The sequence below is a fragment of the Neoarius graeffei genome, chromosome 27 (genome assembly GCF_027579695.1).
Source record: "Neoarius graeffei isolate fNeoGra1 chromosome 27, fNeoGra1.pri, whole genome shotgun sequence".
Lineage (NCBI taxonomy): Eukaryota > Metazoa > Chordata > Actinopteri > Siluriformes > Ariidae > Neoarius > Neoarius graeffei.
Genome location: NC_083595.1, coordinates 5,022,697 through 5,044,755, shown reverse-complemented (window position 1 = coordinate 5,044,755; position 22,059 = coordinate 5,022,697). Strand labels below are relative to the sequence as shown.

Sequence of the window (22,059 nt, the reverse complement as noted above, 5' to 3'; positions counted from 1 at the left end):
CGCGGACTAATTTTGAAATTATCCCTTATTAAAGGACTTAATGCAATCTCTCCCTGTGTCAACCCCTGATCAAAATATTGCCTTATTAGGTGATCGATTATTCCAGACATTCTAATGACCAAAGTTGCGTCTATACAGAATGAGAAATAGCCCCAAAGTCGGCATATCACAAGTCTTGGCGCACCTGAATGAACCATTTCTCAGCTGTTTTCTCAAGATCATGAAATAATTGTTTTGTTTTCTCGAGATCACGAAATAACGGTTTTGTTTTCTCGAGATCTCGAATTAGTTGTGTTGTTTTCTTGAGATCCTGAATTAATTATGTCGTTATCTCGGAATAACAAGGTGAATAAAAAAAAAGGATTATATGAAGGGCCTCTCTCGGCTTCTGTACATACCAAATATTGACTTTGTTTCATTTATTCTAGCTTACTGATTACTGTTCGTTGTATTTTTTTAAATACTGAAACACTTACTTTAATTATTTTTTAAGCTGTTTTTGGTCGACAGCATTTCTTTACACGTGCCTCAGACTTCTGCACAGAGCTGTGTGTGTTTATATAAAGCATCGAAATTCTTTTAAAAAAGTTTGAACAACAAACCATTAGGGAAAACTTAACATAGTGTAACATCTAATTAGCTAATAATTATTAGACAGTTTTCAGTGTAAATTTGATTGTTATTTAAAAAAAAAAATTTATTATTGACATGAAATTGATTTCAGATTATAGAATTTTAAGATGCTTTGTGTGATATTCGGCCTCGGACTCGTGCCAAAAGTCAAGAACGACACTGAAATCAATACCGCTGTGAAGGAATATGAGCTTCCCATCATTTGCTAAGTGACACACGAAGCTCTCAGGGATCAGCGTGGGCATGTGGTGAAGGCGACACGTTGCTTAATTACTCCTGAGTGATCGAGTCGGCTTTGGATTGAACGTTTTCCTACAACACTCAGTACAGTGTGAAATTTGAGGGATGTCTTGTTTGGAGCAGGAGTCCAAGGAGGAAGTGAGTTATGTGAGCAATCGGACATGGACAGCCGTATATCACGCGAAGCACTTATTCAGGAAGTGACTCATGTGGGTGTAGACGTGCTCATAGGCCGATCCTGCCAGACTGTGATCCTCGTCCGTGTACCACTGAGGGACGGAGACGGATGGAAGGATTAGAAACAGTACAAAAGCTGGACTTTTAGGAACTTAGAACTATTAAAAGACTCAAAAATTATCCACGTAACATCAACAACACATTTACTCATGTATTCATCTGATGAAGTGTGTGTTTTGGAGCGGGTTCAAAAAGTCTGAGAGCACACTGAAAATCCAAGAAGAGAAAATTTTCCATTTTTGAAAATAAAAACAAGGAAAGGAAACGTCTTGAATATTCAACACTTGGTTAATCTTCAAACAGACGCGAATTTATAATAATGTTCATGTTAGACACTTTGTACAAAAGATCAGATTTGGCTCGAGCCTTCTCTTCCACTGAAACACGTGTTATGATGAAATTCCAATGGATTCGATCCAACGTTACAATTTCGCACGAACGTCTCAAGCAAAACGGGGATTTATGAAATACTAACAACTTCTGAAAGTCACGTAAATATTGGACTTTTCACTCAAGCTGCTGATGGTGGAACTTGTCATATTTGTTTTTTTTTATTAAATTAGAAAAGAATGCACAATAAAAGCAAGTCTCAGACTTTGAAATCCCGCTGTAAATATTTACTCCACAAAATAAATTGCAGCTCTTCGAGTGTTTACCATCGACTCGAAATCCACTTGTTGGTCGACGAGAGCTTTGGAGATCTGCGCTGCCTGCTGGAAGTGGACGTTATCTGGAAATAAAGATGTACGGTGTCATGAAACGGCGTGACAGGAAATGGTGCAAAGTGCCTATGATGTGGTGATGTACAGTATCCCGTTAACACAAAAGTACAATCACAGGACTACAGTCGAGACATTTTTGGTACAACATTCTCAATCAGAACGTCAGTCCTGTTTATTACGTTTAGTCTGAATAAAAAAAAAAAACCCACAATTATTCACAATATTGGTATAAAAATGCGGGGAAAAAACTGCGTAAGAATTTCACTAATTTAGAAACTCAGGAAACGTGCCAATTAAAAACAAACCCGTGATACGATCACATTGTTAACAATTCCACAAAATCGAGTCGTATATGAGCTGATAGCTGACGAGGCGAGGCTGGGTGGAATAACTTTTATTCTTTCAACATTCACTGGACTTTGAGAAGCAGAGCATTTTTATTTTTAGCAAATTCAATAAACAACAAAGTGTTCTGAGAGCGCAATATCCCCCGCTGGCAACTCAGCCATAACTCTGGTAAAATGCGACTGAATTAAATGAAATTGCAATATGCGTATTACCGACATAGAACAAAGAATCCTGTCAAGTTTCATGAAATTCCTCCAAAAATTCTGAGAGGAGTTGATTTCAGAAGGTGAGTACTCTTCTTCCTGGGACGGATGGACGAACGGATGTCGCCACGACATAATCCCACTTCGGGCCCTTCAGCCAGTGGGGGATAAAAATTGTGAGGGAAGTTGATTTCAGAAAGCAAGCACACCTTGATGAAATTGCCAAAGTACAAGTTTGTTAATAATCAAGGGAAAATTTGCCCAAATTAAACGAAATTTCAATCTGCGTATTACTGTCATACAACAAAGCCTTCTGCCAAGTTTGGTGAAATTCCTCCACAAACTGTGAGAGGAGTTGACTTCAGAAGAACGTACACCCTCATCAAATTGTCAAAGTACAAGTTATTTAATCAAGGGTCAAAACTCTGGTAAAATTTTCACAAACGAAATTAAATCGCGTTCTGCGTATTACCGTCATATAACGAGATCTTTTGCCAAGCTTCAAGAAATTCGTCCAAAAATTGCGAGAGGAGTTGATGTCAGAAGGCAAACACACCTTCATGAAATTGTCAAAGTACAAGCTTATTAATCAAGGGCTGTAACTCTGGTAAAATGTGATCAAAATTGAACAAAATAACAATATGCGTACTACCGACATACTGTATAACAAGGCCTTTTACCAAGTTTGGTGAAATTCCTCCAAAAACTGTGAGAGGAGTTGACTTCAGAAGGAGAGTACTCTTCCCGGGACGGACAGGCAGACATTGCCATGACATAATCCCCCTTCGGGCCTTTCAGCCAGCGGGGGATAAAAACTTTAAACAAAACATCCGACAAAATCATTTCCGCTCAGGCGGACTTCTTAAAAACCTATCGATGGCGGCACAAATTGACTTTATTGCTGTTTTTTTTTTTTTGTAGAAAGTGCCGTCTTGCTGTTGAGGTATACAGTATACAGCTTTAGATCTTTATTTAATTCCTCCTTGGACATTTCAGTTCTCATCTCATCTCATTATCTGTAGCCGCTTTATCCTGTTCTACAGGGTCGCAGGCGAGCTGGAGCCTATCCCAGCTGACTACGGGCGAAAGGCGGGGTACACCCTGGACAAGTCGCCAGGTCATCACAGGGCTGACACATAGACACAGACAACCATTCACACTCACATTCACACCTACGCTCAATTTAGAGTCACCAGTTAACCTAACCTGCATGTCTTTGGACTGTGGGGGAAACCGGAGCACCCGGAGGAAACCCACGTGGACACGGGGAGAACATGCAAACTCCGCACAGAAAGGCCCTCGCTCGCCGGCCCCGGGGCTCGAACCCAGGACCTTCTTGCTGTGAGGCGACAGCGCTAACCACGACACCACCGTGCCGCCCCATTTCAGTTCTGTAATTTTCAAAACTTCTTTGCGCTTTTGACCCAGTGTACAAAAATTCAACACATTTTAATGCTTAAAGATGAAGAATGTAAACAAACCGGCAAAATGACAGGAGCAACGTGAAAAATGAGATAATAATACTTCTTGAAAAAAAAAAGATACGTTCTTACTATCAAATCGTTTCATTCTATATTTTGTTGGGGTTTTTTGTATTTTTTTGTTTTCGAGTAGAGTTTTTATTTCATCCTTGGTTGGTTCAACAACACGCTCCGCCATTTTGTTTTGCTCTACTCATGGGATATGAGCTGATATCCTAGTAGTAGAGTAGCCAATCAGAGCGCGCGATTGCTCGTATCCAGTAAATGTAGATAGAGTAATGTTCGATATACAGTGCTGTGATTTGCAACATGACAATTTTCCGTTAAAACGTGTTTCATTGTGTTTTCTGCTTCTTTACGTTCTTACAGCTGTGTGTTCAAACACTAAAGCGATAGACTCCATTTCCGGGTGTTTAAAGGCAAAATGAGGCCATCGGTGTAAAACGTGTTGAATAAGGAAAGCGGCTGATGGATGTAGCTGTGTAGCGAAGTGCAAGTGTGTGTGTGTGTGTGTGTGTGTGTGTGTTACCGTCAGCTGTGCCGTGCACCAGAAGGTACTGAACGGAGTGGAAATTCTTTGCTCTTCCCGTCACTGTGGAATTCTGCACAGATTACAACAACTCATCACACACTTTGTAAACATGCACGCAGCGTTTCATTTCTCTGAGCTGACTCACGCTGACTCCGAAACGAGTCATTTTGGGGAAAATCAGAGCGAAGCTGGGTCGCACGCTCCGCTAACTCACCTGATAGAAGGCTGCGTTTTCTTCCGGAGTTAACATGTAGCGCTCGGTGTAGATGGAATCTGTTCATTTACAGAAAAAACAAGAATCGGGTACAAAACATTACACGCAGCTCCAGGGACCAGAGGAGGAACGTCACGATACATCGCTATGACAATATACCGCAATATAGACATAGAACTATTGCTCAATGATAGTGTGTTATATTGGAATAAATAACATCACGGCATCAGATAAACATGATTTTATAAATAAATAACTTTAAATGCTTTGTGTAAATGCGAAGAAAATCTATTTCCGATAAATTCATGAAGATGGAGACTCGTTAATTTTCCAAAAAAAAAAATTCCAAGAGACTGAAACTCCATGACACTGACTTGTCTGATTAACAACCACAGACTACATTTATTCCTCACATCATACTGTACACGCAGTCACCTTCAGAATTATTGGCACCCTTTTGGTAAAGGGAAAAAAAAAAGACTTTGTGCTCATTTTTTCTCTCATCGAATAAATTTCCTTACCGTAATACTCCCACTTTGACACCGGGGCGACGGCCATGCCGCACCGAAACACTCCAGTTCCTGCCCCCAGAACCATGGAGGTGACGTAACCGCCGTAGGACTGAAATACAGCAAAATATACAGAAGCATCCATCACGTTGTTACAATCCGGATAAAATAAATCATGAATATGGTGAAGTTTTCTATAAGGAGATGTTTATGGAAGGAGTCTCCAGTGTCAGCGCTTTGTGAAGCTGGAACTTTCCACAGTGAAGCCTCGTGTATTCTTGTAGCTATGAATTAGCTAATAATTAATTGTGAGCACTTACCCAACCCCAGATCGCAACTCGATCTTTATCGACGTAGCCCTCACCAATTAAATGTCTAAAACAAAAGACCAAAAATGTGGCGTTAGCATGAGGACAGTTAAGCACCAGCGATCCCAGTTTGAAGATGTTGGTGTTTCTTTATCCAGTTTTTAATCACATGGTTAAAATTTGCAACCGTCGCACAATAAAGCTCTATTGTATCAGCAGATAATAGCAATACATTTCATTTAAAGTAGGTACGAGAGTTGATTATGGATATAAATAAAGGTGGAAAAATATGAAGATATGTTTTAATCCAAAATTATTACATGGCTCTGAAAACCTATTTGGAAAACCACGATACGGTTCGAAACACTTGTGTTCGAATCGGCCGGCAGTCGGTAATTTTTTTTTATAGATATAGGAACTTATTAGAAAGAAAAAGGCACAGCGACTGCACTCTGGACTGTTATTATAAATCATCATGAGCTGAATTTTGTGTGTTGTTAACGTTATGTTAGCCTTGCTCATGCTAAATCTAGCCAAACCAGTGTAGATTCTTGGGGCGGAGCTTTGTTTTCATGGGTGGGAATGGGGGCGGGCTCAGAGAGTAAAAAAGCACTCACTCATTTAACTCCACCTACTTAACCACGACAGACCTAATCCTGAGAAATCTCATCTCCTGCACCTTTAAATGAAACTTAATTCATGTCTATAACGTGATTAAAAACCTCCACCTCACTTTTTTTTTTTTCCATTCTCAGCCATGAGAGAGCTCTTCACCACCGGACAGATTTATGAGCTTTCTAAATGTAACACCAAATCCATTTCAGAAACACACACTGCTCTTGAAAATAAACATGGAAAGACTTGATCGGGGATGGAGAGGACACTTCGGTCATCACACTCTAGATAAATAACTCAACCAAAACATCGTCTGAGGAGTGTCCAGGACTTGGACGTGTTTGGTCCTGGAATTCCTGGTGTAGTAAAATCTTCTCCGTGAGTCTTTAGGGAAATCGACATGGCTGTGTTCGAGAATGGAAATAACACGCAGGTTCTCAGATCCATTCAATCACGTGTTACCTGGCGACGGTGATCTGGTCCTCCACTTCGTAGGTGCCGAGTCGTTTATAGATCGAGTGCATGATCTGGTCCCCTTGGTATCCGCTTCCTCGGCCATCGAAACTGGCCACGATGATGTTCTCCGTGCTGGCCAGATACGTAGACCAGTTGATCCGGAAACGAAAGTCTGACTTCTGACTGCACGGCCCGGCGTAGCTAGCAAACACAAAACCGCGTGTGAGATCATGGTGCTGCGTTTTCTAAATTGCCACGATACACTGCTAACACTTGTCCCAGACCTGATTATTAGCAATATACATAATACTAATAATACTAATGTAAGCTCACACACTACCCACGTCAAAAGCGTGGCGGAAATATAGCACAATGTGATGCGATCACAGCAACATAGTAAACAAACTGCCTCATATCGCACACTTGTACTGTTTTCTTGAGCTTGCTAATTTCTCTTATAGTTATTTTGTGAATCAGAATGTAAAAGTAGGAAAAAAAAATGCAAGAGGAGCCAAAAAAGAGTCGACTCTTATTGGCGAAACGAATCAAATCAAATCAACATGACTCACTGAATCGGTTCATTGAATCCCCATCATTTTTTTTAATAGCTGATTTGAAATGGCTAAACATTTCTCACGCTGGAGATGCATGGTCTCTGCTCTGCCCCGCCCTCTAGTGGATATCATGTTTAATCCTCCGAGATAAACGGAAAGATGCAGTCGGTAAATTTGTAAAATGGTGTAAAAATGACTTACACGTCAATCAGCAGAGGGTATTTTTTGGACTTGTCGAAGTTAGGAGGCAGAGTCAACTGGTACCACAGGTCTACGAAAGAGCACGGGTTAGGTTCAGGGTCAATATCTGAATAAAAATCCGAATAAAAATAAATTCCTCAGCTGTGACTTCACCGAAGCCGCTGATCCGCAGTGTGCCGTGAGTCACAGAGGGCATGGCGATGTCCTGGAGAATCGACTGGAGGTTTGTATTCTCCTCCAGAACCCTGATCACTGAAAAGGAATTGAAAAGATTTTCACACACACTAGCCAAAAAACTGTTTGGTTTTTTTTTTTAACGATCCTTGTGAAGTAGTGTGCATCAGCTACATAACATAACAAGCACGCACTTGCAAACAAATGAACCTTAGTAACAGGAACGATATGCGATTTTTAGAGGAAGGTCTGTAGAATATACTTCAAACGCTTAGCTAGTTAACCTCATCTTGCGGACTAGCTTGCATACTTTTTCGCTAGTATATCAGTTTACTAGTCATGAGTTGCAACAATGCTCATGAACAAATGGATGTCTTTGCTAAATAAAGCTTCATTTAAACATATCAAGTTAATAATTATTTCATTATTGCTCCTAGCATGGGGTTTAACTAGCTTTAGCTAGCTAGCATGATCTCATCTCATTATCTCTAGCCGCTTTATCCTGTTCTACAGGGTCGCAGGCGAGCTGGAGCCTATCCCAGCTGACTACGGGCGAAAGGCGGGGTACACCCTGGACAAGTCGCCAGGTCATCACAGGGCTGACACATAGACACAGACGACCATTCACACTCACATTCACACCTACGCTCAATTTAGACTCACCAGTTAACCTAACCTGCATGTCTTTGGACTGTGGGGGAAACCGGAGCACCCGGAGGAAACCCACGCGGACACGGGGAGAACATGCAAACTCCACACAGAAAAGCCCTCGCCGGCCACGGGGCTCGAACCCGGACCTTCTTGCTGTGAGGCGACAGCGCTAACCACTACACCACCGTGCCGCCCTAGCTAGCATGATAAAGCAGGAAATTAGCGACATGAAACCCTGCATCCTGAATTGTTTTGTAACAATAAATTCCGATACATAGCATCTGATTTAAAGTTTAAAGTAACTCCTGTAGGGGCGGCACAGTGGTGTAGTGGTTAGCGCTGTCGCCTCACAGCAAGAAGGTCCGGGTTCGAGCCCCGGGGCCGGCGAGGGCCTTTCTGTGTGGAGTTTGCATGTTCTCCCCGTGTCCACGTGGGTTTCCTCCGGGTGCTCCGGTTTCCCCCACAGTCCAAAGACATGCAGGTTAGGTTAACTGGTGACTCTAAATTGAGCGTAGGTGTGAATGTGAGTGTGAATGGTTGTCTGTGTCTATGTGTCAGCCCTGTGATGACCCGGCGACTTGTCCAGGGTGTACCCCGCCTTTCACCCGTAGTCAGCTGGGATAGGCTCCAGCTTGCCTGCGACCCTGTAGAACAGGATAAAGCGGCTACAGATAATGAGATGAGATGATGAGATGAGCAACTCCTGTATTTTTTTTTTTCTGCTAAGTAGCTAAGCTAGGAGAATGCTAGCAAACTTTAACAACAGTACCGGTGAAGTAGGACAAATCCATCTTACGGCATTCAAACCCTCGGACTTTTTAAAAGCTTTGATTTCGTAAAGTCCATAAGATATATTTATATTAGTTCAACATGGCAGCCCACGTAGCGCAAATAAATAAAATACAAGAAATCGTAGCATGTTTGAGTCTTTTTAAAGCATGACGTTTGAGTACAATATGCTTCAAGGTCACTAAATAGAAGAGGATAAACAGATAGTTTATTACTTCAGTACGTGATTTTTAATCAAACTGAGCTTTCATCTGAGGTTTTTCAGCGCTAGTTACGGTTCATTCGCGGAATCTGATCCCGCACGCACAGAATGTGTTTGTCAGGATATTTAAATTACAATAAAAATATATTCTGAATAGAATGTACTTGATTATATTTGAACTCGATAGCTGACTTTGATAAAAGCTGAAGGAGTTTACCTGAATTAGCGTCTCGACTGTCTCTTAAAGTGTACAAAGGCAGTCCGGGACCTTCATCAAGCAAACAAACAGGAACAGTGTGTGTGTGTGTGAGTGAGATGTTCTGACTTACAGCATCTTCATCACTTCAGAAAGAAACTGAGGAATACTGTATACAAGTGTATCAGCTTCTACCTGAACAGCTGAAACGGTAGTAGGTACCGTCGGTGCTAAAGTAGGCGGAGTTATATTTACACCTGTCCTCATTCAGCGTACAGGTGAGACAGGAGGGTTGGGAATGAGTCTCTCCGTCTACTGAGATTCTGCAGAAACGACAAAACACATCCGATTCATTTATTTCTGTTTAAACGAAACGTCAATCAGACCTTTTTTTAAATTTAGGCGAGTAGAACATTAAAATGGCAGTGTGACTTTTAAAGAGCGCTAATTCAAATTTAGTTTTGGACTTTCAAGAATGGAAATACGTCAGTCAGCCATAACATTAATATCACTGACAGGTAAAGCAGAGAACATTGATTATTCTATCTACATTCACTGGATATGAGCAATCGCGCGCTCTGATTGGCTACTCTACTCCTAGGATATCAGCTCATATACCGTGAGTAGAGAAAAACAAAACGGCGGAGCGTTTTACTGAACCAACCGAGGACAAAATAAAAACTACTCGAAAACAAAACCACAAAAATACAAAACAAAATAATGCAACGAAAGTATTTGACGGTAAGAACGTATCTTTTTTATTTTTCAAGAATTATTATTATCGCATTTTTCACAAATTGCTCCTGTCATTTCGCCAGTTTGTTTATATTCTAAGCGGAAATGATTTTGTCGGACGTTTTGTATAAAAAGGTTTTTATTTATCAGATTTGCAAAAAATAAAAATGCTCTGTTTCTCAAAATCCAGTGAACGTGGATAGAATAAACTGCTGTAGTTATTCCACTCAATCTCGTCATACATGGATTATAGACAACTCGGTGCTATGCGCCTCGTCGTCCATCAGCTCATGTACGACTTGGTTTCATGGAATAACTGTTAAGTGACTCATTCCAGTGGCACCTGGCGAGGGGTGGGATACGTGAGGCAGCAAGAAAGCGAACAGTCAGTTCTTGAAGAAGTTGATGTGTTGGAAGCAGGAAAAATGGGCGAGTGTAAGGATCTGAGTGACTTTGACAAACCGTGATGGTGAGATGACTGGGTCTGAGCGTCTCCAAAATGGCCCGTCTTGTGAGGTGCAATGGTTAGTACCGAACAAAAGTGGTCCAAGGATCCAAAGGACAACCGGTGAACCGGCGACAGGGTCATGGGTGTTGAAGGCTCATTGATTCGCATGGGGCACGAAGGCTAGAACATATGGTCCAATCCAGAGGAACAGAAGAACTACTGTAGCACCAACTGCTGAAAAAGTTAATGCTGGCTAAAACACAAAGGTTGTCCTTTGGATCCTTGGACTGCTTTTGTTCGGTACTAACCACTGCAGGGGTGGGCAATTATTTTTTCCATGGGGCCACATGAGAAACAGAAAATTTTGTGGAGGGCCGGACCAAAAGGCTGAACTAAATTCTGCATAATATTAATTGTATTTCTTTATATAAAGCAGTAAATAACATTGTTTTTAGAAGCTGCTAAGACTGGTAAGAGTCTGGAAAAAACGAGGTTGCCTTATAAAAAATGTCATTTATTCAATCAAATTTCCCAAAACAATGGTTAACAAAATGTGAACGTTTGTACCATTTTTTCAGTCACATTCACCCCAAAACACAATAAAGACATCACAATATTGTCTTTCTACTCCAAATATCAAGCAAGATGCATCATATTATAATAATGATGCCCACATTTGTAGTCTAATCACCTCATTTGGTGTTTTTCAGTTTTTTATTTGTTCAGTGAGAGAAATCTAGTCTCTGTTGGTCTTTAACGAGTGCATCAGAGTCAGGTTGAATGTCTGAGGTGGAGATGCGAAGCACAGCTGACAGATGATCATCAGTCGATTCGGTGTTGGTATCAGATCTACAGATCGGCTCGGGCTCCGGCGCCTGCTGGTGACGTCACACGATGTGATTGGGTGGACCGTTTGAAGGATGACGTACAAGTTTGTGGTTGGTCTGGACAAATTACGGAAGCAGTTATCGCGGGATTAGGTTTCGTGGGATTTCATGTCGCGTGCATTGCGTTTTTGTTGAACACAACTTCAAAATAAAAGCAATGCACATTCAGTCCATGCACGAGGTAAAATTAGAAAATACTTTTATTTTGTAATTTCTAATCAACCTTACGCAGGCCGGTCAGAATGAACCAAAGGGCCGGATGCGGCCCGGAAAATGCCCAGGTCTGAACCACTGCGTACCGGGAACACACCACAAGATGTGCCATTTTGGAGATGTTTAAGCTCAGTCATCTCACCATCACAATTTGTCAAACTCACTCAGATCCTTACGCTCACTCATTTTTCCTGCTTCCAACACATCAACTTCAAGACCTGACCCTCCTCTTGCTGTCTAATCTTATGGCTGATCGGTGTATGTCTCCTGTATAATCACGCTTCTGATGTATGTGGAAAAGATTTCGACAGAAAAAACAGACAAACATTTGTCTTAGTTCTAAGAAAACACTCAGTGGCTGAAAATAACTGAAACCCCAATGTTTCTTGATGACGGTTCGATTCTGCAGATAGATACGAGACTCACTTGTAAACATTTCTCTGGCCTGGATGGCTGTTGTGTTGGTTACTCATGTAGAATCTGTCAACAAATGAAGAAAAGAGAAAGAAATGTTCAGAAAATACCAACGATAACTTTGTCCTGTTTCCTACCAAATGCCAGGAATCTCTGTGCCAACATGGGCGGAGCTTAAAGCTGCCAATTTACTAAAACACATTCAAGGTTGCGTTAAAAACCACAAAATCGGATGGCACACTGTTCACACGATTAAATATGTATGATCACAAGCTGAAAGACAGCGTGGAGAACAAAACCCTTCTGCTCACCTGCGGTGTGTGTATATTTTAATCGTGAGAGTGGCGCATTTTGCGATCCAATCCCATTTCTGAGCGACCGGAATGCTTTTTTTTTTCTAAAATGTGAGTGAATTACTTTTACAGGATCTCAGGAACATCCTCATGTTTACGTTAATGTTCCTTTCCCTCAGGAGCTGGTTGTGCTCGGATCCGCTTCTGCGTCACATTTAGATAAAAATCCAAAACTTCTGAACGAATCCTAAGTGTAAACATGAACTTACATGGCATTGGTAGTCACTTTGAGGATGTCGGTGACCTCCCACTGTCCACTTGTGATGGGTGTGAGCGTGGTCTGAAATAAATGGATGCCAGTCGCTATAGCAACGGTCACTTTCCTCTTTGTCCATGAGCAACATTTCATACATCATCATTCTCAAAGATTATTGAAAAGAATAAAAACTAATATCCAGACACGTGTCCAGATGTTTCCAGCCGTGGTCCTGAGCGATAACTCACCCCGCTGATGTGATGGATGTGTTTAAAGCCTTTCGAGTCACTCTTGATGTAGTAGCCTCTGGAGCCATTGGGCGTAAACACAGGGTCACTCGGCGAGAACTACGACAAAACGACAAGAAAGAAATGTGAACGCATCAGAGACACGGTCTCTTTATCTTTATAATGAAAGAGAAAAAATAAAAAGAGAGAAAGGCACACAGATGGAAAGAGAGCGAGAGAGAATGGAGAGACTGAAAGAGAAAAAATAAAAAGAGAGAAAGGCACACAGATGGAAAGAGAGCGAGAGAGACAGAGAGAGAATGGAGAGACTGAAAGAGAATGGAGTGAGGGAGAGAGAAAGAGACAGAAAAAAATGAGCGGCTGAGAAAGAGAGGAAGAATAAAGCAGACCTCTTGTTCTCCCTCTCTTTCTCAGTCTCTCATTTCCTGTCTTTGCAGGTCTCTCTCCCTCACTCCGTCCATCTCAGAGACAGAGAGAGAGAGAGAGAGAGAGAGAAACAAAGAGAGAGAGAAACAAGGAAGCGGAGAGAGAAACAGACAGATACAGTAAATGTAGAGCAAGAAAGAAAGGAGGGATGGTGAGACAAGAGGAGAGAAACATGGAGAGAGAGAAACAAAGAGAGAGAGAAACAAAGGAGAGAGAGAGAAACAGACAGATAAAGAAAGAGAAAGATACAGTAAATGTGGAGCAAGAAAGAAAGAAAGAAAGAAAGAAAGAAAGAAAGAAAGAAAGAGGGATGGTGAGACAAGAGGAGAGAAACATGGAGAGAGAGAAAAACAGAGAGAGAGAAACAACAAAGGAGAAAGAGAAACAGGCATAAAGAGAGAAAGATACAGTAAATATGGAGCAAGAAAGAAAGAAAAAGAAAGAAAGAAAGAAAGAAAGAAAGAAAGAAAGATGGTGAGACAAGAGGAGAGAAACATGGAGAGAGAGAGAAACAGAGAGAGAAACAACAAAGGAGAAAGAGAAACAGACAGAGAGAAAGATACAGTAAATGTGGAGCAAGAAAGAAAGAAAGAAAGAAAGAAAGAAAGAAAGAAGGAGGGATGGTGAGACAAGAGGAGAGAAACATGGAGAGAGAGAGAAACAAAGAGAGAGAGAAACAACAAAGGAGAAAGAGAAACAGACATAAAGAGAGAGAAAGATACAGTAAATGTGGAGCAAGAAAGAAAGAAAGAGGGATGGTGAGACAAGAGGAGAGAAACATGGAGAGAGAGAGTGAGAGAGAGAGAGAGAGAGAGAGAGAGAGAGAGAGAGAGACCAAGGCAGATGGAGATAGAGGGATGAAAGAGATAAAAGAGACGCATAGAAAGAAAGACAATTTAAGACAAAGTGTTAGGGAGACAGAGTGAGACAGAAGGAGAGAGCGAGAGAACATTAGAAAAGGAGACAGAAATGACAGACAGACAGAATGTATTACGTACTCGTCCGACCCAACCTGTCTTACTCTCCACTTGTATTTCCTGCACAAAACAAACAGGTGATGAAACAGGAGGAGAAAACTGATGAACCTCAGAATGCTGATGGTAAATAAGCTGTGATTGGTTCGATGACTGAGATCATCACGGGTTTTAAGGATACATGTTATGAGTCGCAGGTCAGAGGTCAGCCATGCTTATAGCCACGCCCCTGGAGCAGTTCACAGAAAGAGAAGTGAGAGGACGTTACCGTTTTTCTGCTCCACGTCTCGCCGCTGAGTTCGTACATCTGCAGGAGGACGTAACTCTGCGTGCGGTTTTGCCACTGAACCGCGATTCTCTCGTCCGTGGCCCACGTGACGGTGCTCAGGTAGTGATCTCTAAATTAAAAGAAAAAATAACTTCAGCGGTTCTACTTGAAGACGGTTTGTTCCACTGTCTGTCTGAGAAACGCAGCGAACACGAGGCTCGGCCCGAACCACGCTTTCGAAAAGGTCACATATGTTGGTTGCGTTACCGTGTGGCGAGAGCGCTTGGCACGACGATCTCCATAATTCTGGAGGTGTTTGAGGCATCGACCACAAAGAGGCGGACCGTGGGGTTCGGTGTTCCAGCCTGGAACCGAAAACAAACAGAAACAGCCATGAGTGGAAACCAACGATCGGTTTTTTAAAGGTTTAAATCAGACACAATAACACTGCGGTTTATCATAAATATCCTGATTTATCTCACTGCGCTGCTGAATACTGGATTCTGATTGGTCAGAAGGTTCGGATTCATTTAAAGCAGCTCTGGCCGTACTGCAGCTGCATGTCACAGGTTTGTATCATGTTCGAATAAGTTATCGTTTCCATAGTAACAGCTCATTCACAGGGACTTGTACAGCAGTCGCTCCACATTAAAAAAAATCATCGATACGTTTCCTATAATGAGATGATTACTGATGTTTATTATTATTATTATTATTATGGAAGGAGTCAAGCTGAGTTTTAAGAAAAATGATGAATGCTAACTCCGCCCATAACCCCACCCACCCCAATCTAATTTTAACTTTTGTAATTTTTGCGCAAATCATTCAAAACACTTGCGGGTGGAAAAATTATTCCAATTTCTACAATTAGTTAAAACAACGAACTTTTTATTTTGTAAATACTTAAAGCACTTTTTATAACCTTTCACTCAGGTATCAGTTTGCGACTTTTGCTTTTAATTGTAAGATTTTGACGTGCGTACAAATTTTTGAAGCTAAACTTTAATCATGAGCTGAATTTCAGTTCTTTGAGTCCAACATGAACTGAGTTGAGCTCTCGCTCTTACCTTGGGATATGGGATGGTGACCATTTCCGGATACTGACCCTGCCCGTACCATGAGTACTTGATGACGTGAACATCTGTGTCATTGAACCTGACGAAGGCCAGGAACTTTCCGGATGGAGACCACCACATGGCATGGTTGGTGGAAAACATCTCCTCTGTCAGTTCAAAAATAAAAAATAAAAATTGTACATGCCTTGAATAAATGAAATTCACAAAGCATCATTTTTACAAAAACACTGCCAATCTACTGTATATTTAAAAAATAAGCTCCCTGTTTATCTGGACTTGTGTAGTTAGGACTGTATTGCTAGAAATGTCACTGAGGTGCACGATATCTGTGATTTCTGTACATTTACGACTAAATTTATAAAATTTCGAATTAAGTAGGAAAGCTTAAAATAATTCAAAGTTTCTTGAAAAGCTAATTTAATAATCAGGTTATTACTCGGACAGTAATCAGCGCTCCGTGTTATTTAGAGACCAGTCTTTTTAACGGCCAGTACTAGAAGTCGACGGGGAAGTTTCTGCAACGACGGGCTTCAAAAATCCAATTAGAGAAAATTATGATGAAACAAAAACAAGCAACGTTAGTTGCACTGGCAGATCAAAATAAACGCCAGTGGACGAGTCGGGACCCCAAACACCACAATAAATCTGCATCCAACGTGCGTGTTTCTCTGGTACAGTGTTTGCTTTCTCTTATTTCTGAAACGGGATGTGATTTGCTGCTCAGAACCGATAGCACGCTCCCATTGGCCAGCGCACGGCACGGCAACCAACCACAGTCCTTATTTCATATGACAGCCAGGTTCAGAATAAAAGTCGGCCTCCGCAACCAACTTCATATCTGTACATCGGACCGCCTTGCTGGTCTAAGCCAATGTTGTAGTTGAGTCACTAAACCTCGAGTCTGAGTCCCATCTCGAGTCCCCAGTGTTCAAGTCCGAGTCCAAGACTCCAACCGCACCATTTGATGGTGGCTGTTTCAGCGCCATTAACATTAGTTTGTTCCTGAACGTGATGTATAAACAGGTGAATGTGCTTCTCTTTGTCAGGGAGTGTGAAGTATTCTGTCAGAGTTGGTTAGGAGACGGATGTAAGTGCAGAAGGTGTGTTTATTAATCCAAGTGAAGACAGTAAACAATCCAGAACGGCAGGAAAAATCATAAAACAGTGAAACAGGTCGAGCGAGGCACGAACAGGCTATCGTAGACTCGGCAGAATCAAAGACGAGAAACAGGAAATCAGGGATCAGGAAACCAAACAAGGAAATAAGGCTCGGTAATGTGTCAGCAACGCAACTCAATACTTCGCAAAGTAATGTGTTTTCACAGTTTTGATACAGGTGCACTGATCGAGAGTCTATCTGATGCACGCGCCAAGGCGCACAAGTGAGACACCCTTGCACGAAATTAGTACAAAATGAACGTAGATATAAATATCTTATACCAAATTACTATGGCATGTTACAAAAAATAAAGAAGAAATCCGAGTCCTCGTCTCTAATTTACGAGTCTGAATGCAGTTAATGCACGAGTCCGAGTCATCAGTGCTCAAGTCCGAGTCGAGTCACGAGTCCTTAAAATTAGTGCACGAGTCGGACTCGACTCCGAGTCCTGGACCTGAGTACTACAAGCCTGGTCTAAGTTACTCCAAGACGGCCACTGAGGATTTCACATTTGAGGAAGCCGCAGAACTTTTCATCTCTAATGCTTAGACACGTTCAGTATGTCCATGTAAAGGTTAGCGTGTGTCATTGGGACAGTCATTACCGATTTACCACACCATGCTAATCAGGACTGAGCATTACAAAATTAGGCACAAAGGCTACATTATCTCATCTTATCTCATTATCTGTAGCCGCTTTATCCTTCTACAGGGTCGCAGGCAAGCTGGAGCCTATCCCAGCTGACTACGGGCGAAAGGCGGGGTACACCCTGGACAAGTCGCCAGGTCATCACAGGGCTGACACATAGACACAGACAACCATTCACACTCACATTCACACCTACGCTCAATTTAGAGTCACCAGTTAACCTAACCTGCATGTCTTTGGACTGTGGGGGAAACCGGAGCACCCGGAGGAAACCCACGCGGACACGGGGAGAACATGCAAACTCCGCACAGAAAGGCCCTCGCCGGCCCCGGGGCTCGAACCCGGACCTTCTTGCTGTGAGGCGACAGCGCTAACCGCTACACCACCGTGCCACCCTCAGGCTACATTATGTGCTATAAAATAAAGAATTTTCTTGAAATGATTGGAGTTGACTGGTTCCTTTTTCAGAAATTCACTACCTAAAGCACCTTATTGTAAGAGCTTCTCCCAACTGCTTTTTCACGCCAAGGTTGCACCAGAGGGCCCCAAATTTGCTTCAATATTTCAAATTTTCCCAGCAGAGCATGGCCCCGGACCTCCTAGCAGTTCTTCGGTCGGCCATCAGACACCCTTCTGTTAATTTCTAGATAATACCCTTGCTCTCGAACACTGAATACTGTTACCATGGATACTTCAACCTACTACCACGTGACTCCAAGTGACATGAACGCTACTTGCGCTTGTTATTCGTTTTGATTTTTTGGTCCTGCCTCCGCTCTTGTCCCATGACTGGTTTGTTACCCTAATGTGTGTGCCTGTTCTGTGTTTCGCCCTGAATAACTTTGCGAATTTATCCTTCATGAGCCCTGTCCTCCAGGTTCTCATCGGTGGTTCCAGGTTTTATCCTTTCCCTGCTTGTGTTAGCATCGTTGACCCAAGTTTGTTGTTGATTAAAATACACAAAAAAGGACGACGACCACGGTTACTGGATTCGCTCTAATAAAGTAGCCGCACTCGCATCCCGCCTCCTGAAAAAAGTGAAAATATTAAAATAATCTGGTAACAATGTTATCACAATATTTTATAAAAAAAAAAAGTCTCCCTGGACTTTGACATTTTAACTGCATTACTAGCATGGATCGTTCCACTACTTGTTACAGAACTAGCTAAATTAATTTCCAATCATAATGTTATACTACGGTACGTTACGTACGCTCCAGTATATTAAGGTATGTGATGTAATGGAGGTTATATCGACCCTTCTTACCCTCATACACCCAGTCAGGAATGCCATTCATGATCACAGGACTTCCGTTACTGGTGACTGGATTGGATGGTGAAGAGGGACTGGACTTCATATACACATTATTCTTCCATACATACGCCTGGCATAGTGAGAAAGATCAGATTATCACACAATATGTCTATAATGTGCATTTTTTTAAAAAAATATCATGTTTAGTACATTGCACTAAATTGTGCTCAAGAGAACAGTGTGGGTTTTGTTTGCAATTCCAGTAAATCTCCGTCACAGTTTTTATCTTTAACCTCCTAGGGCTTAGCGGTCACATGCGTGGACAGCACTTTTTAGAAATTCGGAACAAGAATCCACATATGTGGACATACTTTTTCTCTAAAAGTACATCTTATCAAAAGATGATGCTTAGTTTTTATTCTAATCAGGTTCTAATAAGCCCAAATAGCAAAGAGAAATAAAAAAATGCATGTAAAAAAACAGCTTGGGCCTTAGGAGGTTAAACCCCATCAGGCGATAAAGGTAATAAATGTAGATGACGGAGAAGATTAAAAGGTCGTCATAAAACTGGGCATCATTGTCAGGAACTGAGATAACTCTCTCAGATAACTCTCTTACATAACTGAGATAGAGCGCTCATTAAAACATCGGCTGCGCCCTTCCAAGTCAGCACCGTTATAGAGGTCTATAAAGAGCTGAGTCACATGGATCACGTGATGGAAAGTCTTCTGGGCTAAAGCGGTCTTAAACGTTTGGATCAGGTATCAGTGAGCAGACAAAATATTGGTTTAAAAGGTACAACGTGATCTGGAATCCGAAACGGTTACAATGTTGTTAATGTGGAACACCGTTACAGCTATTTGTACTGTAAATCTATGTTTTATTCCTATGTTCATGATTTCCAGCAGCACTACAATTCCAGATCCTTTGACACTGATAATAAAACTATGAATGCCTACTTTTATAGTTTCTCAATTTTGAAGCGTACATGTTAAAGCTAGACGGCCTTTCGATTTCATAAACTCTGTGAAATTTAGTTCCGTCTGAAATGTGGTGATTGTGATATCTGTTTATTTTTGTAATACCTGACAAAATATCAGGCCATTCTGTGGCTGGGAAGTTATTTAATTTGAGGGGATTAAAGCAAATGTGCATGAAATCGCTCGCTTGGCGCAGTCAAGCAGACAGAGGAAGTCCGTGTGCGCATGCGCAGGTTTACCTTCTTCTTCTTTTGGGTTTTACAGCAGCTGGCATCCACAGTGTTGCATTACTGCCATCTACAGGTTTCCCTTTGAGCGTGCACTGACGGTTCCATCATTCTGTCACTAAACGAACAGCTGATCACACCGAGGTGCTCGCTGAGCGCCCATATTTATTAGTTTGGTCCTGTGTTTCCTTTCCTTCGTATATATGTCAAGATGGCAGCGCGCGTGGTTGCAGCGGCTCATGGCTCTCCTTTTCAGTGCTCTTTTTTTTGTTTTTGTATTTCTTTCTTGCTTGTTTGTGCACTGCGAACATCCAGTACACCCGCCAGACACTTTTAGCCATCGGTGACCAACACCAGATACCTGTTTCGAGCAACTTTCACTTCACGCATAACATCCCAGATGACATAGCGAGACCGCCGGGCTGTCCGTGGATTGTTGTCAGGTCTAGGAGGCGGCACAGATGGAGGAGGGAGAGGAAGCAGAAGCGGGGCCACAGGTCCGGTGCTATGCTAAGGCTAAGAAAACAACCACACAAGCCACCTCTACCGAGCCTGTGCCAGATCCCTGGTGCATAAAACAGATGACTTGGAATTACAACTTGCTGGAAATCGCTATGTTCGTGACTGCTGTGTTTTAATCATCACCGAAACCTGGCTTCATCCGGAAATACCCGATGCTAGCTTGCAGCTAGCAGGTCGCACTCTGCTCCGCTGGAACAGGACTGAGGACTCCGGTAAGAGCAGAGGAGGGGGGCTCTGTATTTACATGTATGATAATTGGTGTAACAATGGAACAATTATAGACAAACATTGTTCCCCAGACCTCGAGTACGTGTCTGTAAGATGCTGGCCTTTTTTTCTACCGAGAGAGCTAACTGTAGTGATTGTCACAGCTGTGTATATTCCACCCGATGCCAGTGTAAACACAGCGCTCTCTCTCCTGCTGAACACCGTAAACGAACAGCAGCGAGCCCACCCCGACGGTGTTCACATAATCGCAGGAGACTTTAATAAGGCCAACTTGAAGACTGTACTGACGAAGTTATACCAACATGTTAAGTGTTCCACTAGAGGGGAGAACACTCTGGATCATGTTTACTCCAACATCAAGCACGTGTACAGAGCCATACCCCTCCCCCACCTCGGCCAGTCAGACCATCTTTCCCTCCTGCTCTCCCCAGCCTACACCCCCCTCAGACGCAGAGCCAGGCCCACCACAAGGACTATCACAACCTGGCCTGACAACACACTCTCCAAACTACAGGACTGCTTTAAACAGACAGACTGGGACTTATTTGAACACCAGGAGCTGGAGACATTCACAGGAATGGTGCTGGACTATATCAAGTTCTGCATCGGGAATGTGACGGTGGATAAAAACATCCGGGTTTTCCCAAACCAGAAACCCTGGATGACCAGCCAGGTCCGCTCACTCCTCAGGGCTCGTGACGCTGCTTTCAGGTCAGGTGATAGAGCTCTGTACAGAGCCACTCGAACTGATCTGAAAAGAGGAATAAATAAAGCCAAGGCGGACCATAGGCTGCGTATAGAGTCCCACCTGTCCAGCAACAACACACGGGAGGTGTGGCGGGGCATACAAGACATCACAAACTTCAGAGACTGTGATGCATCAACTGGAGACTGGAGTGCGCCGCTGGCAGAGGAGCTAAATTGCTTCTTTGCTCGCTTTGAAACATCTCAGCAGCACTCATCTGCTCCAGCTCTGCCCCCACCACCACACAGTTCCTACACCACTCCATTCACTGTACAGGAGCACGATGTCAGACGGGTGCTCTTGGCAGTGAACCCCAAGAAAGCTGCCGGCCCAGATGGTGTACCTGGTAAGGTGCTCAGAGCGGGCACCCACCAGCTCGCCCCTACCTTCACCAGGATCTTTAACCTCTCCCTGGCTCAGGCAGTCATCCCGCCCTGCCTAAAATCAGCTACAATAATCCCGGTGCCGAAGAAGTCTCCCGTCACTAGCCTGAATGATTACCGTCCTGTGGCCCTCACTCCGGTAATCATGAAGTGCTTCGAGAGACTAGTTCTTCAGCACATCAAGGACCACCTCCCCCCAGACTTCGATCCCTACCAGTTCGCATATTGCGCGAACAGATCCACAGAGGACACCATCACCGTAGCTCTCCACTCTGCGCTGAACCACCTGGAGCAGCAGCAGAGCTACGTCCGCATACTCTTTGTGGATTACAGTTCTGCTTTCAACACAATAATCCCGGACATCCTTATCAGTAAACTGGACACTCTCGGCCTCCCTCTTCTCACATGT

At 42.7% G+C, this 22,059-nt stretch overlaps 1 protein-coding gene across 1 annotated transcript in view; it reads right to left on the bottom strand.

The window, feature by feature from the left end:
* Positions 1–315: 315 nt before the first annotated feature.
* The window catches only part of dpp4 (dipeptidyl-peptidase 4), a 33,838-nt gene continuing 12,094 nt past the window's right edge, over positions 316–22,059 (bottom strand). Inside the window, exons 8-26 of the mRNA XM_060911987.1 lie at positions 18,578–18,695; positions 15,495–15,649; positions 14,695–14,792; positions 14,428–14,557; positions 14,184–14,222; positions 12,760–12,858; positions 12,525–12,595; positions 11,975–12,028; positions 9,461–9,588; positions 9,287–9,337; positions 7,407–7,505; positions 7,254–7,323; positions 6,505–6,699; positions 5,440–5,494; positions 5,132–5,231; positions 4,611–4,669; positions 4,394–4,466; positions 1,767–1,840; positions 316–1,142 (exon numbers count right to left, since the gene is read on the bottom strand). Coding sequence (XP_060767970.1) covers positions 1,050–1,142; positions 1,767–1,840; positions 4,394–4,466; positions 4,611–4,669; positions 5,132–5,231; positions 5,440–5,494; positions 6,505–6,699; positions 7,254–7,323; positions 7,407–7,505; positions 9,287–9,337; positions 9,461–9,588; positions 11,975–12,028; positions 12,525–12,595; positions 12,760–12,858; positions 14,184–14,222; positions 14,428–14,557; positions 14,695–14,792; positions 15,495–15,649; positions 18,578–18,695 — 1,761 coding nt within the window. The 3' untranslated portion in view covers positions 316–1,049. The remainder of the gene's footprint in view (positions 1,143–1,766; positions 1,841–4,393; positions 4,467–4,610; positions 4,670–5,131; positions 5,232–5,439; positions 5,495–6,504; positions 6,700–7,253; positions 7,324–7,406; positions 7,506–9,286; positions 9,338–9,460; positions 9,589–11,974; positions 12,029–12,524; positions 12,596–12,759; positions 12,859–14,183; positions 14,223–14,427; positions 14,558–14,694; positions 14,793–15,494; positions 15,650–18,577; positions 18,696–22,059) is intronic.